We start from the raw sequence: 16,742 nt of genomic DNA on the forward strand, positions 1-16,742 counted from the left end.
GGGGAGTGCTGGAGGGGCTCCAGGAACCCCTTTGGAGCTGAGGGGTTCTGGGAGTCCCTGGTACCCATTGGAGCTAAAGGGAACTCAGAGATCCCTTGGGTACTAGGGGTTCCTGGGTACCCTTTGGAACTGGGAGGTACTGGGGGGGGGTCCCTGGGTGCCCCTGGAGCTGGAGGTCTCCAGGAATCCCTTGGATCTGGGGGCTGCTCAGTGTCCATGGGTGCCCTGTGGACCTGGGTGTCCCTATGGAATGCTAGGTGCAACGGGTGCTAGATTCCCTTTCAGGTCACAGGGTGCCCCTAAAGTACGGTACTGGAGCCCCCGAATGCCACCATCCCCCTGCTGCAGGGCCAGGGAGTGGTCATGGCCCCCCATCAGCTCAGACCCCACACAATGTCCCAGCTCTCTCCCAAGGGTCCCACTGCTGCCCTCACCTCCCACACCCAGGGGACGCTGCTGAGCCCTGGGGTGATGCCAGCCCACCCCATGCCCCTCTTCCACCCCGGGGGCCCCCCTAGCACCCACCCCTACCCCCGGTCACGCGTAGAGGGGCATCACTATATATATTTTCTCTCTTTTTTTTTTTTCTTTCTACATTTTATTATTTCAAACCATGTGAACAATTCGGTAAAACATCCTGTGGGAAAAGCGAGGCCGCAGGCACCGGCTGAGGGGGCCCCCCCGGGCTGGGGGGGGACAGCAGGGGCCACTGTACAGCAGGCTCTCCTTGCCCAACGCAACAGCTAGCCCTACAAAACTAGGCTTAGAAAGAAGGGGGGGGGAGGGGGGATACAGGCAGCGGCAGCACCCCCTGCCCGCCCCTCGGGCAGTGTTGGGGGGCAGCGAGGCGGGGTGGGGTGTGGGACCCCCCCCAAGGCACACGGTTGGGGGTGGGCTGGCTGTGGAGGACGCTGCCACCACATAGCACTCGACGCTTTTAAATAGTTTGGTAAAAAGGTTTCTTTAAAAAGCAACCTGGCCCCAGCCACTGTGGTGTGGTTTTTTTGCATGGGTTTGGGGTGGTTGGTGGGGTTTTTTTGTCTTTCTTTTCTGGTCTACTCAAAGGAATGTCATCGTCGTGTTTTTGGCTGGGTGGGCATCCGCGAGGGGACCCCCCTGTCCCCTCCCCGTGCCAGCAACACTTGCAATGTAAACAGAGAGAGCGCCAGGGCTCGGAGCACATCAACAGGGGACATGGAGCACATGGACAGGGGGGTGGAAGGGTTCAGGGCTTAAAAACCAAGATTAAAACCTCGTTTTCCCCGGGAAGGGTGACGCCAGCGAGGAGGAGGAGGGTGGCGGGGGACAAACACAGGCAGCAGGGGGGACACGGGCCCTGCCACTGCGCTGGCACCCAGAAGTCTCTTTATGGGGTGGGGGCAGAGGGATGAATCCGAAGAGAAGCAGGAGTGGGGGGTGGCATGGTCCTTCCTTCACTGGCAGGCCCAGGGGTCCTAGGAGAGAGCAGGGGGTGAATGGATGGGATGGGGGGCATGGGCGTCCCCAGCCAGTGACACGGCGGGACAGGATGCTCTGTGGCCACCCCAATTGGCCCCAGTGGGACCAGCACGCACCTGGGCAGCGCCGGCGCTCAGAAGAGCCCACAGTCCTTCAGGTTGTTTTTGATGATGACGTCGGTGACGGCATCAAAGACGAACTGCACGTTCTTGGTGTCGGTGGCGCAAGTGAAGTGGGTGTAGATCTCCTTGGTGTCCTTCCGCTTGTTCAGGTCCTCGAACTTGCTCTGAATGTAGCTGGCCGCCTCGTCATACTTGTTGGCCCCTGGGGAGAAGCACACACTGGGCTGCCCCACAGTCCCACAGGGACACCCCCCTGCCACCCGCATCCAAGGAGTTTGGGCTTGGCTTGGCTCCCCACACCACCTCAGCCACTGCTCTGATGCTGAACTGATGCTCCCCAGGCACAGCAAGCCTCAACTAAGCCCCGCTAGGGCTGATGCCCCTTGTGTCATGTGCCCATCTTTCCCCATCCCCTGGGGCACCCTAAATACCACTGCACCCCACTTGCTGCCCCAACACACTGCTTCCCAGGAACACAAAAGCCACCATTTCCATCCCCAGCATCACCTGCTACACAACCTGGGCAAGGTGCTGCCCGGTACTCCCGCGCCACCTTGTCCTATTGCCAAGGTGCCCTTTGGGGGAGCACCAAGGCTCCTGGTGGTACCTGTGTACTCAGGGAAGCAAATAGTGAGGGGGCTGTGCACAATCTTGTCCTCGAAGAGGTCCTTCTTGTTGAGGAAGAGGATGATGGATGTGTCCGTGAACCACTTGTTGTTGCAGATGCTGTCAAACAGCTTCATGCTCTCGTGCATCCGGTTCTGGCAGGGAAAACGGCAGCCTGAGCAGGGCAGGAAACCCCAAGCAGTGCCCACCCTACTGCTGACCAACTTGCCATCTCCCCACACTCCTGCAAGCCCAGGCAGGGGATGCAGATGGCGCTGCAAGACTTGGGCCATGCTAGCCAGAGCAATGGTGGCCACCTGAGGAGGGGGTGCTCCCCCTGCCCCCCAAGGATGGGACGGCTCACAGTACCCGCTCCACCTGCCCCAACTCACCATCTCCTCGTCTTCAGCCAGCACCAGGTCATAGGCACTCAGGGCCACACAGAAAATGATGGCCGTCACCCCCTCGAAGCAGTGGATCCACTTCTTCCGCTCCGAGCGCTGGCCCCCCACGTCGAACATCCTGCGGCAGGGAGGTGGTGTGGTGATGGGCAGCAGCTGCCGCACTGCCCTCACCCACACCCTGCCTCAGTTTCCCCAGCTGCCTGGAGCAGGAGTGGCAGTGGGGCAGGCAGAGAACAGTGCCTCTGCCCCAGGGACTCTGCCGGTGCTGTGGATCTGCTCAGCACCCACTGCCCATCCCATGGACAGCAGAGTGACTGGGACCAAATCCCCACTATGAGCCAGAGCAGGATTAGGCCACCTTTTTCAGGGGTGTCAGGGATCCAGTAGATGCTTTTGGAGACCTACTCTGGAGCAGGTGCTGTGGGGTTTTGCTGTAGATCTTGGACCAAGCAGAGCTGTGGTGCTTGGCCAAGAGGCTGCAGGCTCAGCGGGATCACAGGCAGCACAAGGACTCAGGGGATGAGCCCAGTGCACTGTGTGCCTCTCCTGCTGCAGGCAGCAGAGGATGCCCTGCATCCACAGAGAAAAGCCCGCCAGCAGCACCATGTCCACTGCCAACTGCCTGGCTGGCAGCGAGGCTTCTTCACTGCTGTGCTCCCACTGGGACACGCCACATCCCCCTGGACCATCCTCTCTGCCACCTCCAAAGCACTGCCCTGTTGATGCACAGCCAACTGCCTCCATCCCACCAGAGTGGCAGAGGGGTCCCTGCCGCCCCCTGCACCCAGAAAGGACCCCCGCAGATCTTTCTGCCAGCAGCTCCGTTGCCAAGTGACTAAATTCCCCAGGATGTGCACAGTGCCAGCTCTTGGTCTTGGAAACTGGAGCCCTGGCTATTTCCCGTGGGTTTTCAGCGGAAAGCAGCCCGGGATGTCAGCAGGCAGCAGCGTCAGTGCCCAACACAGAGACCCCCAGCTCCCGCCCAGTGTCCTTCCCACAGCGGAAGCAGCGTCAGGCATCCGGAGGATTCCTTCCCACTTCCCCTCCTGCCCAAGGCTGGATCCGCCCCCTGGCCGAGCCCTGCAAGGCGTTTTTGAGGCTGCTCCAGCTATTTCAGCAGTTTCCGCTCGCTCCGAGGCCGCAGCTCTCACCACGAGCAAACCCGGGGGGGCTCAGTGCAAGCAGGATCCAACCCGGCACAGGGAAGAAGGGATTTTTTGCCTTGGAAAGGCAAAAGGGAAAGGGTCAGACATACTTGAAGTGCAGGTCCTTGAAGGTGAAGTGGGTCTCTACGATGCCGGTGGTCTTCACCCTGGTGCGCAGCACATCCTGCTGAGTGGGGATGTAGTCAACACGGGCTATCCTCTCCAGGTCGTTCAGGTAGCTGGGGAGGGGGCAGAAAGGCACTGTGGAAGCTGGACCATGGGTCACAACCCACCCAAATCCCATGGGGCGTTCTCACACCAGGATACCCTTCCCACAGACCCTGGCATCACCCATTCAGAGTGGGCAGCGCTGAGCACAGCAGACCCCATCGGCACTCTGGGGTCACCCCAGAGCCCTGCCAGCTGCTGGGGTGACAGGGGGATGCAGCCAGGGCTGGGGGACTCCCCCCATTTCCCTGGCTGTTTGCACGGGGGAAATGGCAAGAGGAAAGTATTCAGTGCTATAGCAACCAGCCACAGCGCTGGCGGAAACAATCGATGGCATCGGGCCATTTATAGTCACAAAACACAAAGGGACGGCATCCTGGGAGGAAGCGGGAGGCAGGAGAAACAGGGAGCTGCGTGGCTGGGGGGCTGCCGTCCATCCCAAGCCCCCCCGGGTGGCACTGCATGCCCTGCTGCCTGCCCTGGCCCTGCCAGACCCCGGTGACCAGCAGTGGGGTTTGGTCCCCAACACTGAGACCGGCCGAGGGTTGCTGGGAGAATCAAGGCAGGTTTCAATTGCTCCAGCTCACGTTGGTTTAATTGGGTTACTATAAACGGGCTCCTTTAAGCAAATGAGGCTTGCGTTAATTAAAGGCATTTGCAGCCCTGTAATCTGGTGAAAGCCAGATTACAGCTCACAAAGCCACAGGGATCCCTGGCTCCAACGGCAGCACAGCTGTTCGACAGCTCCCGGGAAACCCTCCGGTGTGCCAGATCAAAACCGGAGCCGCGGGTGCCCCGGGACCCCGCGGTGGGTGCAAGGGCGGGGGGGCCTGCACGGCGCTGTGCGGAACAGCTCGAAAACAGCCGGAAACACACGCCGCCTCTGGCTGACAAAAAACAGGAAACACCACAGCAGGGCCACGCAGCACCGGCGGCACTCGGACCTTGCACCCGCCCAGGGTGTCGCTGAGCACCCACCTGGCACCCCAAGCTCCAGCTACTCCAAGTGGCTGCAAAGAAGGCAGGAGCACAGACAGGCTGTGTGCTGGGCACAGCACAGGGCTCCTCATTCCCTGGGTGCCCTGGGCCAGCGGCACCACAGGCATAGCACCATCCCCACAGGGATGGACAGGGCATTGACTACTACACCAGCATCTCTGTGGGCCTGGAGAGGGCTCTTAAGTCATGCTTGTGCAACCCCTGCAATGTGCTAAACACACCATAAATGCATTTATAGTGATACTCAACTTGCAGGCACCTTGTAGATGTATCTACTCCAACTGTGCCTGCAAGCTGCCAGGCACCTACCAGGTCCCCCCTGCCTCCAAACCAGCACCCGTGTCACTGCCGGCTGTGTGATGACGGGGCTGAGCAGGACAGGGACCAGGGAGGGTAGGTGGGGGTCAGGCAGCAGGAAGAGAAAACCGCAGATGCTGGAGGGAAGAGCTGGTGGGAGCTTCTCTAGGGTCATTGCTTGCCAGGACCTGTCCTCTACCTCTTACCCCAGTGACCTCAATGCGGAAGAGGGACCCAACAGTGCCTAGAGGGAACAAGTGGGCTGGCACATGGGGAACCAAGCAGTGGCGAGTCCCAAGGGTGCTCAATCCCCAGTGGGACCAGCCTTAATGGGGTTTTCCTGGCACACCACAAGCTCGCCCCAGCACTGCTTTATCACAAGGGATCCGGGCAGAGAGGGTAAGAGGACACCACGCAAGCAGAACACAGCCTTGGCCACACCACCCTCTCCAGCAATCATATTTTAGGCAGATTAACTTATTTATTAAATCTCTTCAGGGATAAACCCAACCAGATGCAGGCAATTTATCCACCTAAACTCGAGTTGCTGCTAATACACTAGCATAATGCCAAGTCTTTCTATATAAACTCAGTTAACATGAAAAGCCTCTTGTGCATCCTTCTTATCCTGTTCACGCACAAGGGTCTCCAGTGCCTTCTTTGGAGCTTTTTTTTGTCTTCATGCCCATGAAGGGCCATGAGGACAGGCAGAACCCCCAGCTCTGCTCACATTGGGGGAGCCATCTCAGGGAGAACAGGGGAGAGCAACCCCCAGGAAGGGCAGCGGGTGCAGAGCAGTGGCAGGAGAGGGATGCCCTGGTGCCCCCCTTCCAGGGGACGCAGCAGGCCGCCAGAGGAGGAAACAGCTTTCGAAACATCCGCCTTCCCAGTTCTGCTCTGGCTCAGACCCAGCACCGGGTGGGAAGTGGCAGCACCGGTCCCCGAGGCGACAGGGAACAGCAGCCCCCAGGGGCATTTTCTGTTGCTCAATAAAAGCTCCACAGCCTGCAGGGCTTGGGGAGAGGAGCCAGGGTACTCACTAGGCAGCGGAGTCATTCAGCTGGTACTCTCGGGAGCGGTTAAAACAAGCCTGGACCCCGTTGTCAGCCCACAGCCTCCGGATCACACTGGCCAGGTCCTCTGGCATGATGCCCTGCTCCTCAGCGGTGCAGGAGAGCGCAAACAGCTGCCGAGCGTCATCCTGCAGGGAAAAAACAGGGATAAAGCGTCGGCACAGGGTTATCGAAACTCACTCTGCCCCAAAGGATTTGGCTGGAGCCCACCGTGTCCCACCCAGATGGCAGGGCAGGAGTTCCAGATGGGGACAAGACAAAAGGGAAGCAACAGACCCCCACCTCTGCACCCATCAGGGGCCATGCCGCGGTAGCCACCTACGGGCTATGCTTTGGGAGCCCCCTTCCTCAACACCAAGGACACGAGATCACAGCCAGCAAGGGAACAGCAGGGCTTGAGCAGGACCACCCGAATCCTGGTCCGGCTTTGGGACCCCCAACCCCTGCCAGATGCACTGGGAGCAGGACACGCACCGCTCTGGAGGAGTCTCCAAAGTCAATCTGCAGGTTCCCCATCGCCTTGATGATGGCCATGATGGACTGGATGGTGTTGCTGTAGACCACGGCTTTGTACTGCCGGCACTCCTCCTCTGAGTAGCCATCCTCATGGATGATTCTGGGGCAGGGAAGAGACACAGGCAAGGTCAGCCCTCCATGGGGCACCCCATGGTGCTGCTCCCCACCCATGCTCTGCAGCAACACTGATGCTGCAGACGGGAACTTTCCTCGGCCACCACCGGTTTCAGAGCCCATGGCCGAGGTCTGTGCGGTGTCAGCCGCAGGGTTGGCACAGGGACACTCACTTCATCTGTTTGACAATGGTGCTCTTCCCAGACTCGCCAGCACCTGCGGAGAAACGAGAAGGGAGGATGAGCAGTGAGGTGCTGCCCAAAGCCGGGGATCCCCACACTGCTGGGACCACCCAGCCCTGGGAGGAGGGGGGCAGCAGCCGCTTCAGCCACTGGAGGAGAGCTCCCAGCATTGGCCAGAGCAAGGGCTTGGATGGGCATGGGGAACAGCAGAGCCAGGAAAGGGGGAGGAAAAGGGGAGCCTAGGGGGGATCTTGCAATAGCTCCCATAGCGGAGAAATGACACCAGCTCCAGGCCAGGAACACGGCACTAATGCACTAATGTTTGCCCTCTGGTGCCAGAACACTGCTGCCAAGACAGCGGACAGCTCCAGCTTCAGCTGAGCTTGAGAATCCCCTGCAACGGCAGGCTAAGCCCTGCCCATCATCTGCCACCCCAGCTCCAGGCAGAGCCTGAGCTTAGCTGCCATATCCCAAATCCCATATCCCACACCCCTATTGTGCCAGAGGACAATGGAATGTCAGCCTTGCTACATGCCCACAGCTGGAGCTGGCAGCAGCCAGGGCACAGGATGCTGGTGCTACCAGGTACGGGCAGGGGGCTGGGCACCCAAAGCCGAGCACTCCAGGGAACACAGGAAGAAGCTGCCACCTCCGCCAGTGCTCGAGAGGCTCCCGGCAGGATCAGCCACCCCCGGGTTGCTTTTCAGTGTGCACTTCCCAGCCTGCCAGGTCCCCAGCCTGGCTGTGGAGGTGGCTGCCAGCAGGGAAAGCCGATAGCTTTCAGGGTGGATTTATTTCTCAGCATCCAGACCCAGGATGCCAGGGCTCAGAGGGGACAGCCAGGGTGCCTCAGGCTCCCTCTCCTCCACCCTGTCCCCCTTGGGGACGTCACCCCCACACAGGCGATGTGCAGGTCCTAACCCAGCCCTCCCTCCCCAGGCTGGGAGCAGGAAAGAGAAAAGTCACCCCGGCTGCAAGAAAGGGGAAGCTCAAAGGGGAAGCTGAAAGAGATGGTGCATGTCCCTTGTCCCCTCTCCAGGCAGGGAGTGCCACCAAGATGGGTGAGCACCAGGCTCACTTCGCCTTGGGACCCCCAGCAGGACAAGACCCCTTTGGCCAGGGACCAGTGTCACCTCTGCCCGTGGGTGCAAATCACAGGGGGTGCCCTCACACCAAGTCAATCCCCAAGTCCTCTCCCATCCCACTTGGTAAGTCCCATGGCTGCCCTCAGCCATGAAGCTGCCCTTACTGGAGGCCCCAGGCGGGCCGCATTGGCACAGCCACAGAGAGGGCAGAGAGATTACAGACGAGTTTAGAAAAAAATAATAAATATATATAAAAAAAGGAGATTATGCTAAAATTAACCAGGAAAAACAGAGCCCGTCATGCCAGCTGAGACATGGCGGCAGGGAGCAAACGCCTTCTGCCTGTGCCACCAGTGTAAATGCAGCCCTGGTGCTGGGCATGCACTCCCATGGACACCGTTCCGGGCATGGAGCCCCCTGAGGCTGGGGCCATACTGAGGCTATGCAGACCCTACATTCATTGCCAGGACCACCCGCTCCACGGTTTCCACGCTATGTGTGCTGAGGAACAGGATCTGCTCAGCCCAAGGTGAGCGTTCAGCACGGCGAGGGCTCTCCGGCAGCCCCAGCCTGCACCAGCACCCTCAGCGTGCTGACGCAGCACCCGGCACAGCCCGGACAGTGTCCGTGGTCAGTGCTGGCAACTCCTGCCTGGAGCTGGGAGCAGCAGGGGGAAGAATTCTGCCTATCCCTTCATTTTTTCCATTAAATACCTCTGGTTTCTGACAACACCACCCTGTACCGCCGGGCTCAGTTCCCAGACAGGGATACTGAGGCATGTAGCAAGGGGGCATCTTGCTTATAAGCATCCCTGGGGTGAGGTGCCAGTTGCCTCCCAATCTCCTGCCCTGCCTGACATTTGCTCCCTGCCCAGGAGGGAACAACCCCTCTGGGACCTCCTCTCTGCTCCCAGCAGGGTGACAGTCACCGGGAGAGCAGGAGTCACCGAGGCCAGCCATTTGCCTCTCAAACTATCCCTATGGCTCCTGGCTAGAAGGCAGCCATGCCATTGCCCCCCCAGTTCAAGCCAGCACCTCTGCTCACCACCAGGAGCATGTCCTGCATGCTTGTGGTGAGCAGAAATTCAGGCCTGATTTTATAACACCCTGCGGCTGCCCTCCCAGAGCCCAGGAGTAAGCTGGGGCGGCAGTCATTAGTATCTTCCTCCTCCAATTTCCCTTTCAAATCATCATCTTTGCCTAACAAAGGGGCCAGGTAATTGCCACCACCAGCACTGCCAGGCCCAACAGGTGTCCCAGCACCCGCAAATCCCACCCAGCACAGTGTAGAGGGGACCCTTCCCGGCCCCCGCATTGAGCATAGTGGAGGGGAAGGGTTTCCAATCCCCGGAAAACCCCGGCTGCCGTCCATTCAGCCCCAAAACAATCCCTGGGCAGGGTGCCAGCTGCTACTTCCACCCTCTTGCCCAATCCAGGCAGGAGACAGGCAGCGCATGGGGGCTTCACATCATTCTTCAGCCCCCCATGCTGGCCAGGCATTGGGCAGGATGGAGAGAAGCCCCCCACCATGGGCTGACCCCACAGCCGGGCTACCTCCAGCCTTGCCCACCCTTCCTGCCTCATTCCCAGAGCTGCGCCTGTCAAAAATAGGAGAGCTCTCTCTTGGGCTGATTTCCCCCTTTTTCTGTTAAAAATAATCTTCAACAATTTAAAAGAAGCAGCTGCCTGGCTCAAAAATGCCCCGTTAATCACTGGTGAAACATTTATTTAGCCAACATATATTTTGCATCCCACGATTGAAGATGCTTTCCGGCCAGCACAGACTTAATGTGATATATGCAATATATTTCTGGCCAGCATATATTTAACACCACATATTTAAGGAGCTGGTCACAGGTTTTGGGGTCCACCTCACCCCGCATCGCTGAGAGGGAATTTTCCATCTTGCTGCATGGCACCATCCTGTTTTATGCCTTCAAATATCCAGGCGTGGATGGAAGCGATGTACAGCTGGAAAATTTTCCTTATTACAGGGGAGAAGCTGGAATTTCACCCGCCACTGGGTCCAGAGCCATCCCCAGCACCCATAGCCCCATCCTCAGCCAGTGTGCTGGAAAGTTTTCCCAGCCCGGCAAACAGAGCTATTATTTGAGCATGGATTTATGGATGGTTTTTACTTCTGGACAAACCCTTCCCAGCAGGACAGACACCCTCATGGGGTGGCTATCTAGGCACCTGTGGAGTCCCTGCCATCAAACAAGACTTTCAAAGGTGTGTGTTAAAAGCAGAGTTACCCTAAAGAGTCAAACAGTAATAATCAGACGAGATTCCCCTCAACATTTTCCTTCCTACCCAAAATAGATGGAAAATCGCTGTAAAAATAATCGTGTTTTTTTAAAACCCCACAGCGACACAGGGCGTTTTTCCCAGGGACCATCCCATTCCGGCACAGGGCTGGCCGCTTCCCAGGAGGAGACTGCACATCCGCGCCTGGTGGGATGCCACGTCCCCAGGCAGGACCCCAAAAATTGTGGGGCACCAGAGAGGTATGAACCGCTCTGTCCAAGACAGCAGATGGAGACACAGGAAAAAAAAACACAAAAAGAAAAGAAGTAGAAATAATTCAGCAGTGGGAAGGACATTTGGAGTACACGGGGGAGGAGGAGGTGGGCTGGGGATGGTTTCCCACAGGGAGCACGACAAACGCACCCCAGGTGCCGACAAGGGCCACTGGTGTTCACAAGTTGGACAAAACTATCCTTGTGCTGGGCTTTTTCCAGGAATCCCAGAACTTTGCTGCTCTGTTTCTGTCCCTGCCATAGCCACAGTGGTCTCTCTCTCTCTTCAGCTGGCACCAGCCACTTCCGAGTCCTCGCTCCCCACACTGGCTGTGCCAGCACTGGGGTGGTGAAGGAAGAGCCCCCAAAGTACTCAGCATCGAGCCCCATGTCCTGTCCTCCCGCACATATTTCAGGTCACCAGCACCAATTTTCTCATCCCTAGAAAAGAGGGTTCCTGAAGACTGTCACCCACCAGCTCACCCCCAGTTGCTCCAGCACAGTGACACCATGGCCCCCCCATTCTCCCCAAACACTGGAGTAGATCCGGTGCAGCGCGTGCTGGAGAGCTGCCCCCAGCAGTACCACGACTCTGTGCCTGAGTGCCATCATCCCCTCATCCCACCCTCATGGGTGGGGGCTCAATAGCACCCTGCTCCCCCCGCCCGGGTTTTCCGCCAGGATTACTCAGCTCCCCAGCTCCGTTGATTCAGCCGGCCTCCGGCCCGGAAACCCACACTCCATCCCGGAGCAGGAAACCCGGTAGCTGCAGAGAGGCCAGGCCAGCCCCAGCTACAGCAATGGCACTCAGGCACTCCATTATCCTGACATCCACAGCCCTGGGTGGCTGAAGCCCATGGGAGACCTTCTGTAAAGCTCTCTACATGGGTAAAGCAATATATATGTATGCTTTTAAATATATATATAAAAATCAATTTTTACATTACTCCATAGAAAAGAGCAATACATACACACAAAAAAGCAATATATATAAAAAAAATATTTTTCTAATGCATATACATAAAATTCTATATTAAAAATATATATATATGTATAAGCCTGCTGGCTCTCCTGTGCAAAGCCTAAGCATTTACCCCGGAGTGGAGGGCAGCTGCTTGCACTTGGGACATCACCAGCAGGGACATCAGGATGTCCTGTCCCAGGGCCTGGGTGCTGCGCTCCTTCCATCCCATCCCAACTCATGCCAGCACCAAGCTCTTCCCTGCTTCCCCTGCACCATGACACCTCCTGCTCTGTGGCCAGAAACACCCCTGGGAACCCCCAGTGTCCCCACCAAAGGGAGGAGCCGATCCCCTTCCCGCACCTGGGGCTGGGGCAGAAGCACAAAGCCAAAACCCCACGGCAGGACAAAGCGCAGCAGAACGGGCGCTCTCACGCGAGGCCAAGGCAGAGCCGGGCACCGCAGTCGCCGAAAGTCGCAGCTGGTCCCTCCCTTCCTCTATTTTTATGCAAGCCTCAAAAAAAAAAAATACATAAAGCTGCCGAGCCCTGCCCCGGCCACCCTCGTCCCAGCTACAGCTCACCCAGGCAGGATCTCGTACAAGCGAGACCTATCCCTGTGCGAGCCAGTCCAGGCAGGCGCGAGGGGAACATCCTCACCCCAGGGTTTGCACCTCCAGCACTGAAAACTGATACGGATCGACATGATCAACCCACAAGCACCATCCCTGTCCTAGGCACCTTCACAGCCTCTAACGCTTCCCGAGCAGCCAAGAAATCCTTTTGCTTTCCTAATCCTCCAAAGGAAAATACAGAATTAGGGGCTTTAAGTGAGGCAACTGCTTGCCTGCACCGATCCTGCATCCCCCCAGAGCATCCCAGCTCCCGCAGATGGGAGTTGTGCTGGGCAGAACCCAACTTCCACTTACACCCAGCAATTCCAGTGGTTTGAGCCATGGCAATGTCAAGGAGCCGAGAGTGGCACCGGGAGCCGCTGGCAGCATTGCTGCATGGGGTGGATGCTCCAGGTGCCACTGACGGCTCCTGGCCTCTCCCAGCATCAAAACCTTGGGAGGCTGTTGGTTTCCAGCTGCAGGGATAGGGGGGATTGCTTTGCTTGGGTCTTCTCACCATCAGAGACTGAAGCTTCAAACTATCTGCATGCAACTATTTTGGAGCTGGCAAATGGCAGAGGAAAACCTGCAGGCAGAGACAGGAGGTGCTGCACCCATGCCTGCAGTGCCATGTGCCACTGGGGGTCCTGCCTGCCTCCACCACACCGACAGCACACATCATCCCTCTCCAGCTTGCCCACGGCAGTGGAGGAAAGGCATGAGCACTGAGCCAAGGTGGCTGCACTGGTCAGCCTCAAGCCCTGCATGGTGCCAGTACGCAGCATGGTTCTACACTCGCACTGCCACCCTGCTGCACACCAAGGCCAGTGCTCTTCACCTGCACTGCATCCTGCCAGCTGCACTGGCAGTTCCAAGTGCCAGCAAAACGCATGCAGTGCTTGGAAGAGCCATCTCCTCTTTGTGCCACAGGCCAATTTGGCCCAAAGGGTGAAGCTATTTTTCTCCTTGTACTTTTTCCTCCCTAATTTTTCCTTCCTACTTCTGGAGGATGCGGGAGTGCTGCAGCCCCAAGGGAGGACTACAAAGCTCTGCCTTGCCAAGCGTGCCTAAGAGCCGTGGTGCTCACCAAAAAGCACTTGCTGGGCTCATGCAATGCCCTGGTTCTCCTCAAAGCTTCCTGCAGCCGGGGGCGGAAATCAGGTGGTAGGAAGAGTGGGCACCGCATCCCCACCTCGAGGGGAGCAACACTGGCCCCACCTCCAGCCATTCCCTCCCGGCTCAGGAGGATTTTCCAGCCACAGCTGGGCTCGGAAACAGGCCGATGTGACCCACGGATCCGGCACTACTTATACCTGAACACCTGCAAGGGGAAAATATAAACATAAAAAAATAATTTAAAAGAGCCATTTCATTCTATTTTTGGCTTTAGAAACCAGCTGAGATCAGAAATACCGCTCGTAAATGCTGGCCCCGACAGAAGGGAGTGCACCCGCCATCCTCCTCCTGCCTCTGCTTCAGCACAGAGCGGGACATGGGAAAGGGATGTGGGTTGGCCAGCTCACAATGTGATCCTCGCTCAGTGGGAGCCCTTGTCCACCTCTCAGAGATGCTCAGCACCAGCCAGCCGGGCACCTCAATGCCAACAGCACTGGGATGATGATGCCCATCCCAGCCGGTCCCTGAAGCCCCATGGGAAGGAGATGCTAACCCCCCTGTCCAGCTACACCCCTTGGCACTGTTATTTCAGGAGGTGCCGAGCCAGCATCAAGGCCCCGGCACAGGAGCAGCTCACAGCAAAGGGGGACCACGTGTTTCCCCAAGCAAACCCCATGGGGTTTCACTGCACCAGCACCCTCCCCTCCCCGGAAACAAGCAGGTCAGCGAGCTTGTGTAAGCAGCCAGACTCCCCTCAACGGCACAGCCCCCCATGACGGGTCCTGCTCCAGCACCACTAACACCAAGGCTGAAATAAAAATAAACCTCCAAAACCCCTAAGTGCTCCGTTAAACGAGCGTTTCAGGGCGTTAATTACGTATTTCTCAAGGCAGGCAGAGGTTGAGCAAATAAAGGGCTGCCGGATTTCGGCGTGACTTCCTGCTGCCGGCAGCTTCCTCTGCCGACAGCGGTGATGAGCCGAAAGACATTTTCTGCCGGCGCTGCCCTGGCAGTAGCCGGGGATTTCTCTGCCCATCCTGGGTCTCGCCACCCCACGGTGCCGTGGTAGCCCCACGTCACACCTGGAGCAAGGCTCTCCCTGGGAATTTCGGAAAGGGAATTAAAAACCTCAACTGGGAATCATTAAGAAAAATAATAAATTAAAGTAAATAAGCGTCTGCCTTGCCCGCAGGCGCAGGGCAGGTCTGTGAACGCCCACAGCAGCATCGTGAGGCCGCTTTGAAGAGCGCGAGCGGCCCGTTATTGCTATGAAAATCGGGTGTCCGTGGGGCAGAGCACCCATGGGCTGCGCGGGGCCCTGCCCGCCGCGGGCAGTGTATGGGACAGAGCATGCTGCCTGAGCACCCCATCACTCCATGGCGAGGGGAGGGCAACAGTGGGATAGAGGGGCTCGGTTGGACCCGTTACCTCTGCCTCAACTAGCCTGAGGCCAGAGCGAGGCAAGCCCATGGAGGATCCCCCCCGGCACGGCCAGGCAGCCGGGGGTCCCGCAGGCAAGACAGGAGGTCCCAGCCACCAGGAGGGTGGGGATGTCCCTATCTGTGCCCAAACGGATGTGCCACACTGGATGCCAGCGGGGTGGGGGGACAGAACCACAGTGGGGTGGGACTGGCACCCAACTTCTGGGGAACCCCACAGGCAGGGGTGGGGCTGGCACCCCTCTGCAGGGGGGATCCCCAAGGCCTGCTGTGGCACCAGCACCCCACTCCTGGGGGGATCCCTGCGCCTGAGATGGGCTCCACACCCCATTCCTGTGGGGAACTCCAAAGCCTGTTGTGGGGCCAGCACCCCACTTCTGGGGAGAACCCGGAAGCCTGGGGGGGGCGGGCACCCCACTGCCGGGGGATCGATGAGGCCGACAACCCACGGCGGAGGGGGGTGGGGAACCCGAGGGCTGGGCTGGGTCAAGCACCCCATTACTGGTGGAACCCCGGGGCGGGGCGGCACTCCCGTGGGCTGGTGCCCAGGGTCGCTGCGGGGCAGGCGAGGCGGGAGCGGCGGGGCTGCCCCGGTTCCGGTAGGGCCGGGCCGAGCCGAGCCGAGCCGGGCGGGGCTGGGGGTGTCCCGCTGGGGGAGATTCGCGGGGGTCTCACCCAGCAGCAGCAGCTTCACCTCCCGCGCCGCCTTCTCGCCGTCCTCCCGCAGGTTCTTGTCGATCATGCGGGACCGCTCAGCGGCCGCCTTGTCCTCGGCGCTCACAGTGCAGCCCATGGCGGCGGCCGCGGCTGCCTGCGCGCCCCCGGTCTGCCCTGCGCGCCGCCGCGGGGCGGGGCCAGGACGGGCGGGATCTGGGGGCGGGGTCTGGGGGGGCGGGGCCTCATCTTTGGCCGCCGGGGTCGGCCCCCACGCGGCAGCGCCGGGCACCGCCACGGAGGGACCGGGACGGGGGGGACTGGGGCATCGGTGTGACCGGCACGGGGGGAAATGGGTCCATGAGGGGAACGGGACGGGGGGAACGGGGCCGCAGTGTGCCCTGGTGCAGACATGGGGAGAGAGGTGGAACGTGGGTGCTGCATTTTGGAACCGGGGTCTTTTGGGCGCAGAGAGGTGGGTGCAGCCCTGGGCCAGCGGTGCGGAGGGATGCTGTGCCTCAGGGCCACCTTCTGCGAGGACAGGGTGGTGGCTCAGACCTTGGAATGTTCTCATCCCCTCGTTGGCCGTGGGGCTCAGCCCTTGGGGACCCTCGTGCCACGCTGCCAGAGGAGGGAGCCCCTCAGTGGGTGCCAGGGCTGGAGATATCCACAAGGGGTGGAGCAAGGATGGGTTTGGGCAGGATGGAGCACCCCTGGGGCAGCTCTCGCCTAGGGCAGGGGGTACCCAGCTCCCAGGGTGGCTCCTTTGAGAACTGGACCCCCCACGCAGCCCAAGGAGGGTGCCCAGCTGTGCCAGTGCCCCGCGGGGCTGGCCCATGCCCAGGAAGCCTCCCTCACTCCATGCCAGCTCCATCGCAAATCCTGGGACCCCCAGCCCCTCCTCACACAGCAAGTGGGGTGGGGACAGCGAGGGGTGCTGTAGCGGAGAAGCCACTGTGCCAGGGGAAGGGGTGCAGCACCGTCACACGCAGCCCAGCCATGGGGTTCATGGGGCAGCACCCATGGGCCCAATGTGGGGGGAACAGGGCTGTTCCCGTGGGAGCAGGCTGTGGTGCTAATAAGGCTTTGCTAATGAGCTGGAGCAGTGCCCAGGCCTGGAACAGAGCCCTGTGCCCGCAGGCAGGGGGGAGAGGGCCCAACTGAGGGGGACGGGGGGATCACCCCCAATCCACACAGGGCCATGGGAGAAGG

The 16,742-nt window shown here is 59.4% G+C and overlaps 1 protein-coding gene across 1 annotated transcript; it reads right to left on the reverse strand.

Moving 5' to 3' along the window:
• Positions 1-588: 588 nt before the first annotated feature.
• GNAI2 (G protein subunit alpha i2) lies at positions 589-15,746 on the reverse strand. Its single transcript, XM_030500502.2, has 9 exons — positions 15,552-15,746; positions 7,136-7,178; positions 6,807-6,948; positions 6,300-6,460; positions 3,846-3,974; positions 2,579-2,708; positions 2,188-2,341; positions 1,575-1,782; positions 589-1,454 (listed from the first exon to the last, which is right to left on the reverse strand). The coding sequence occupies exons 1-8, from the start codon at positions 15,667-15,669 to the stop codon at positions 1,592-1,594; spliced, it is 1,068 nt and encodes a 355-aa protein (XP_030356362.1). The 5' UTR covers positions 15,670-15,746; the 3' UTR covers positions 589-1,454; positions 1,575-1,591.
• Positions 15,747-16,742: the final 996 nt, after the last annotated feature.

This window comes from Strigops habroptila, chromosome 11 (assembly GCF_004027225.2).
Source record: "Strigops habroptila isolate Jane chromosome 11, bStrHab1.2.pri, whole genome shotgun sequence".
Classification (NCBI taxonomy): domain Eukaryota; kingdom Metazoa; phylum Chordata; class Aves; order Psittaciformes; family Psittacidae; genus Strigops; species Strigops habroptila.

Excerpts from the sequence above, each read along its gene's own strand:
- GNAI2 (XM_030500502.2), bottom strand. The coding sequence starts at position 15,669 with ATGGGCTGCACTGTGAGCGCCGAGGACAAGGCGGCCGCTGAGCGGTCC. Across the intron at positions 7,179-15,551 it reads GGTGAAGCTGCTGCTGCTGG|GTGCTGGCGAGTCTGGGAAG; the intron begins GTGAGACCCCCG and ends GTTTCTCCGCAG. Across the intron at positions 2,709-3,845 it reads TTCAAGGACCTGCACTTCAA|GATGTTCGACGTGGGGGGCC; the intron begins GTATGTCTGACC and ends TCCCTGCCGCAG.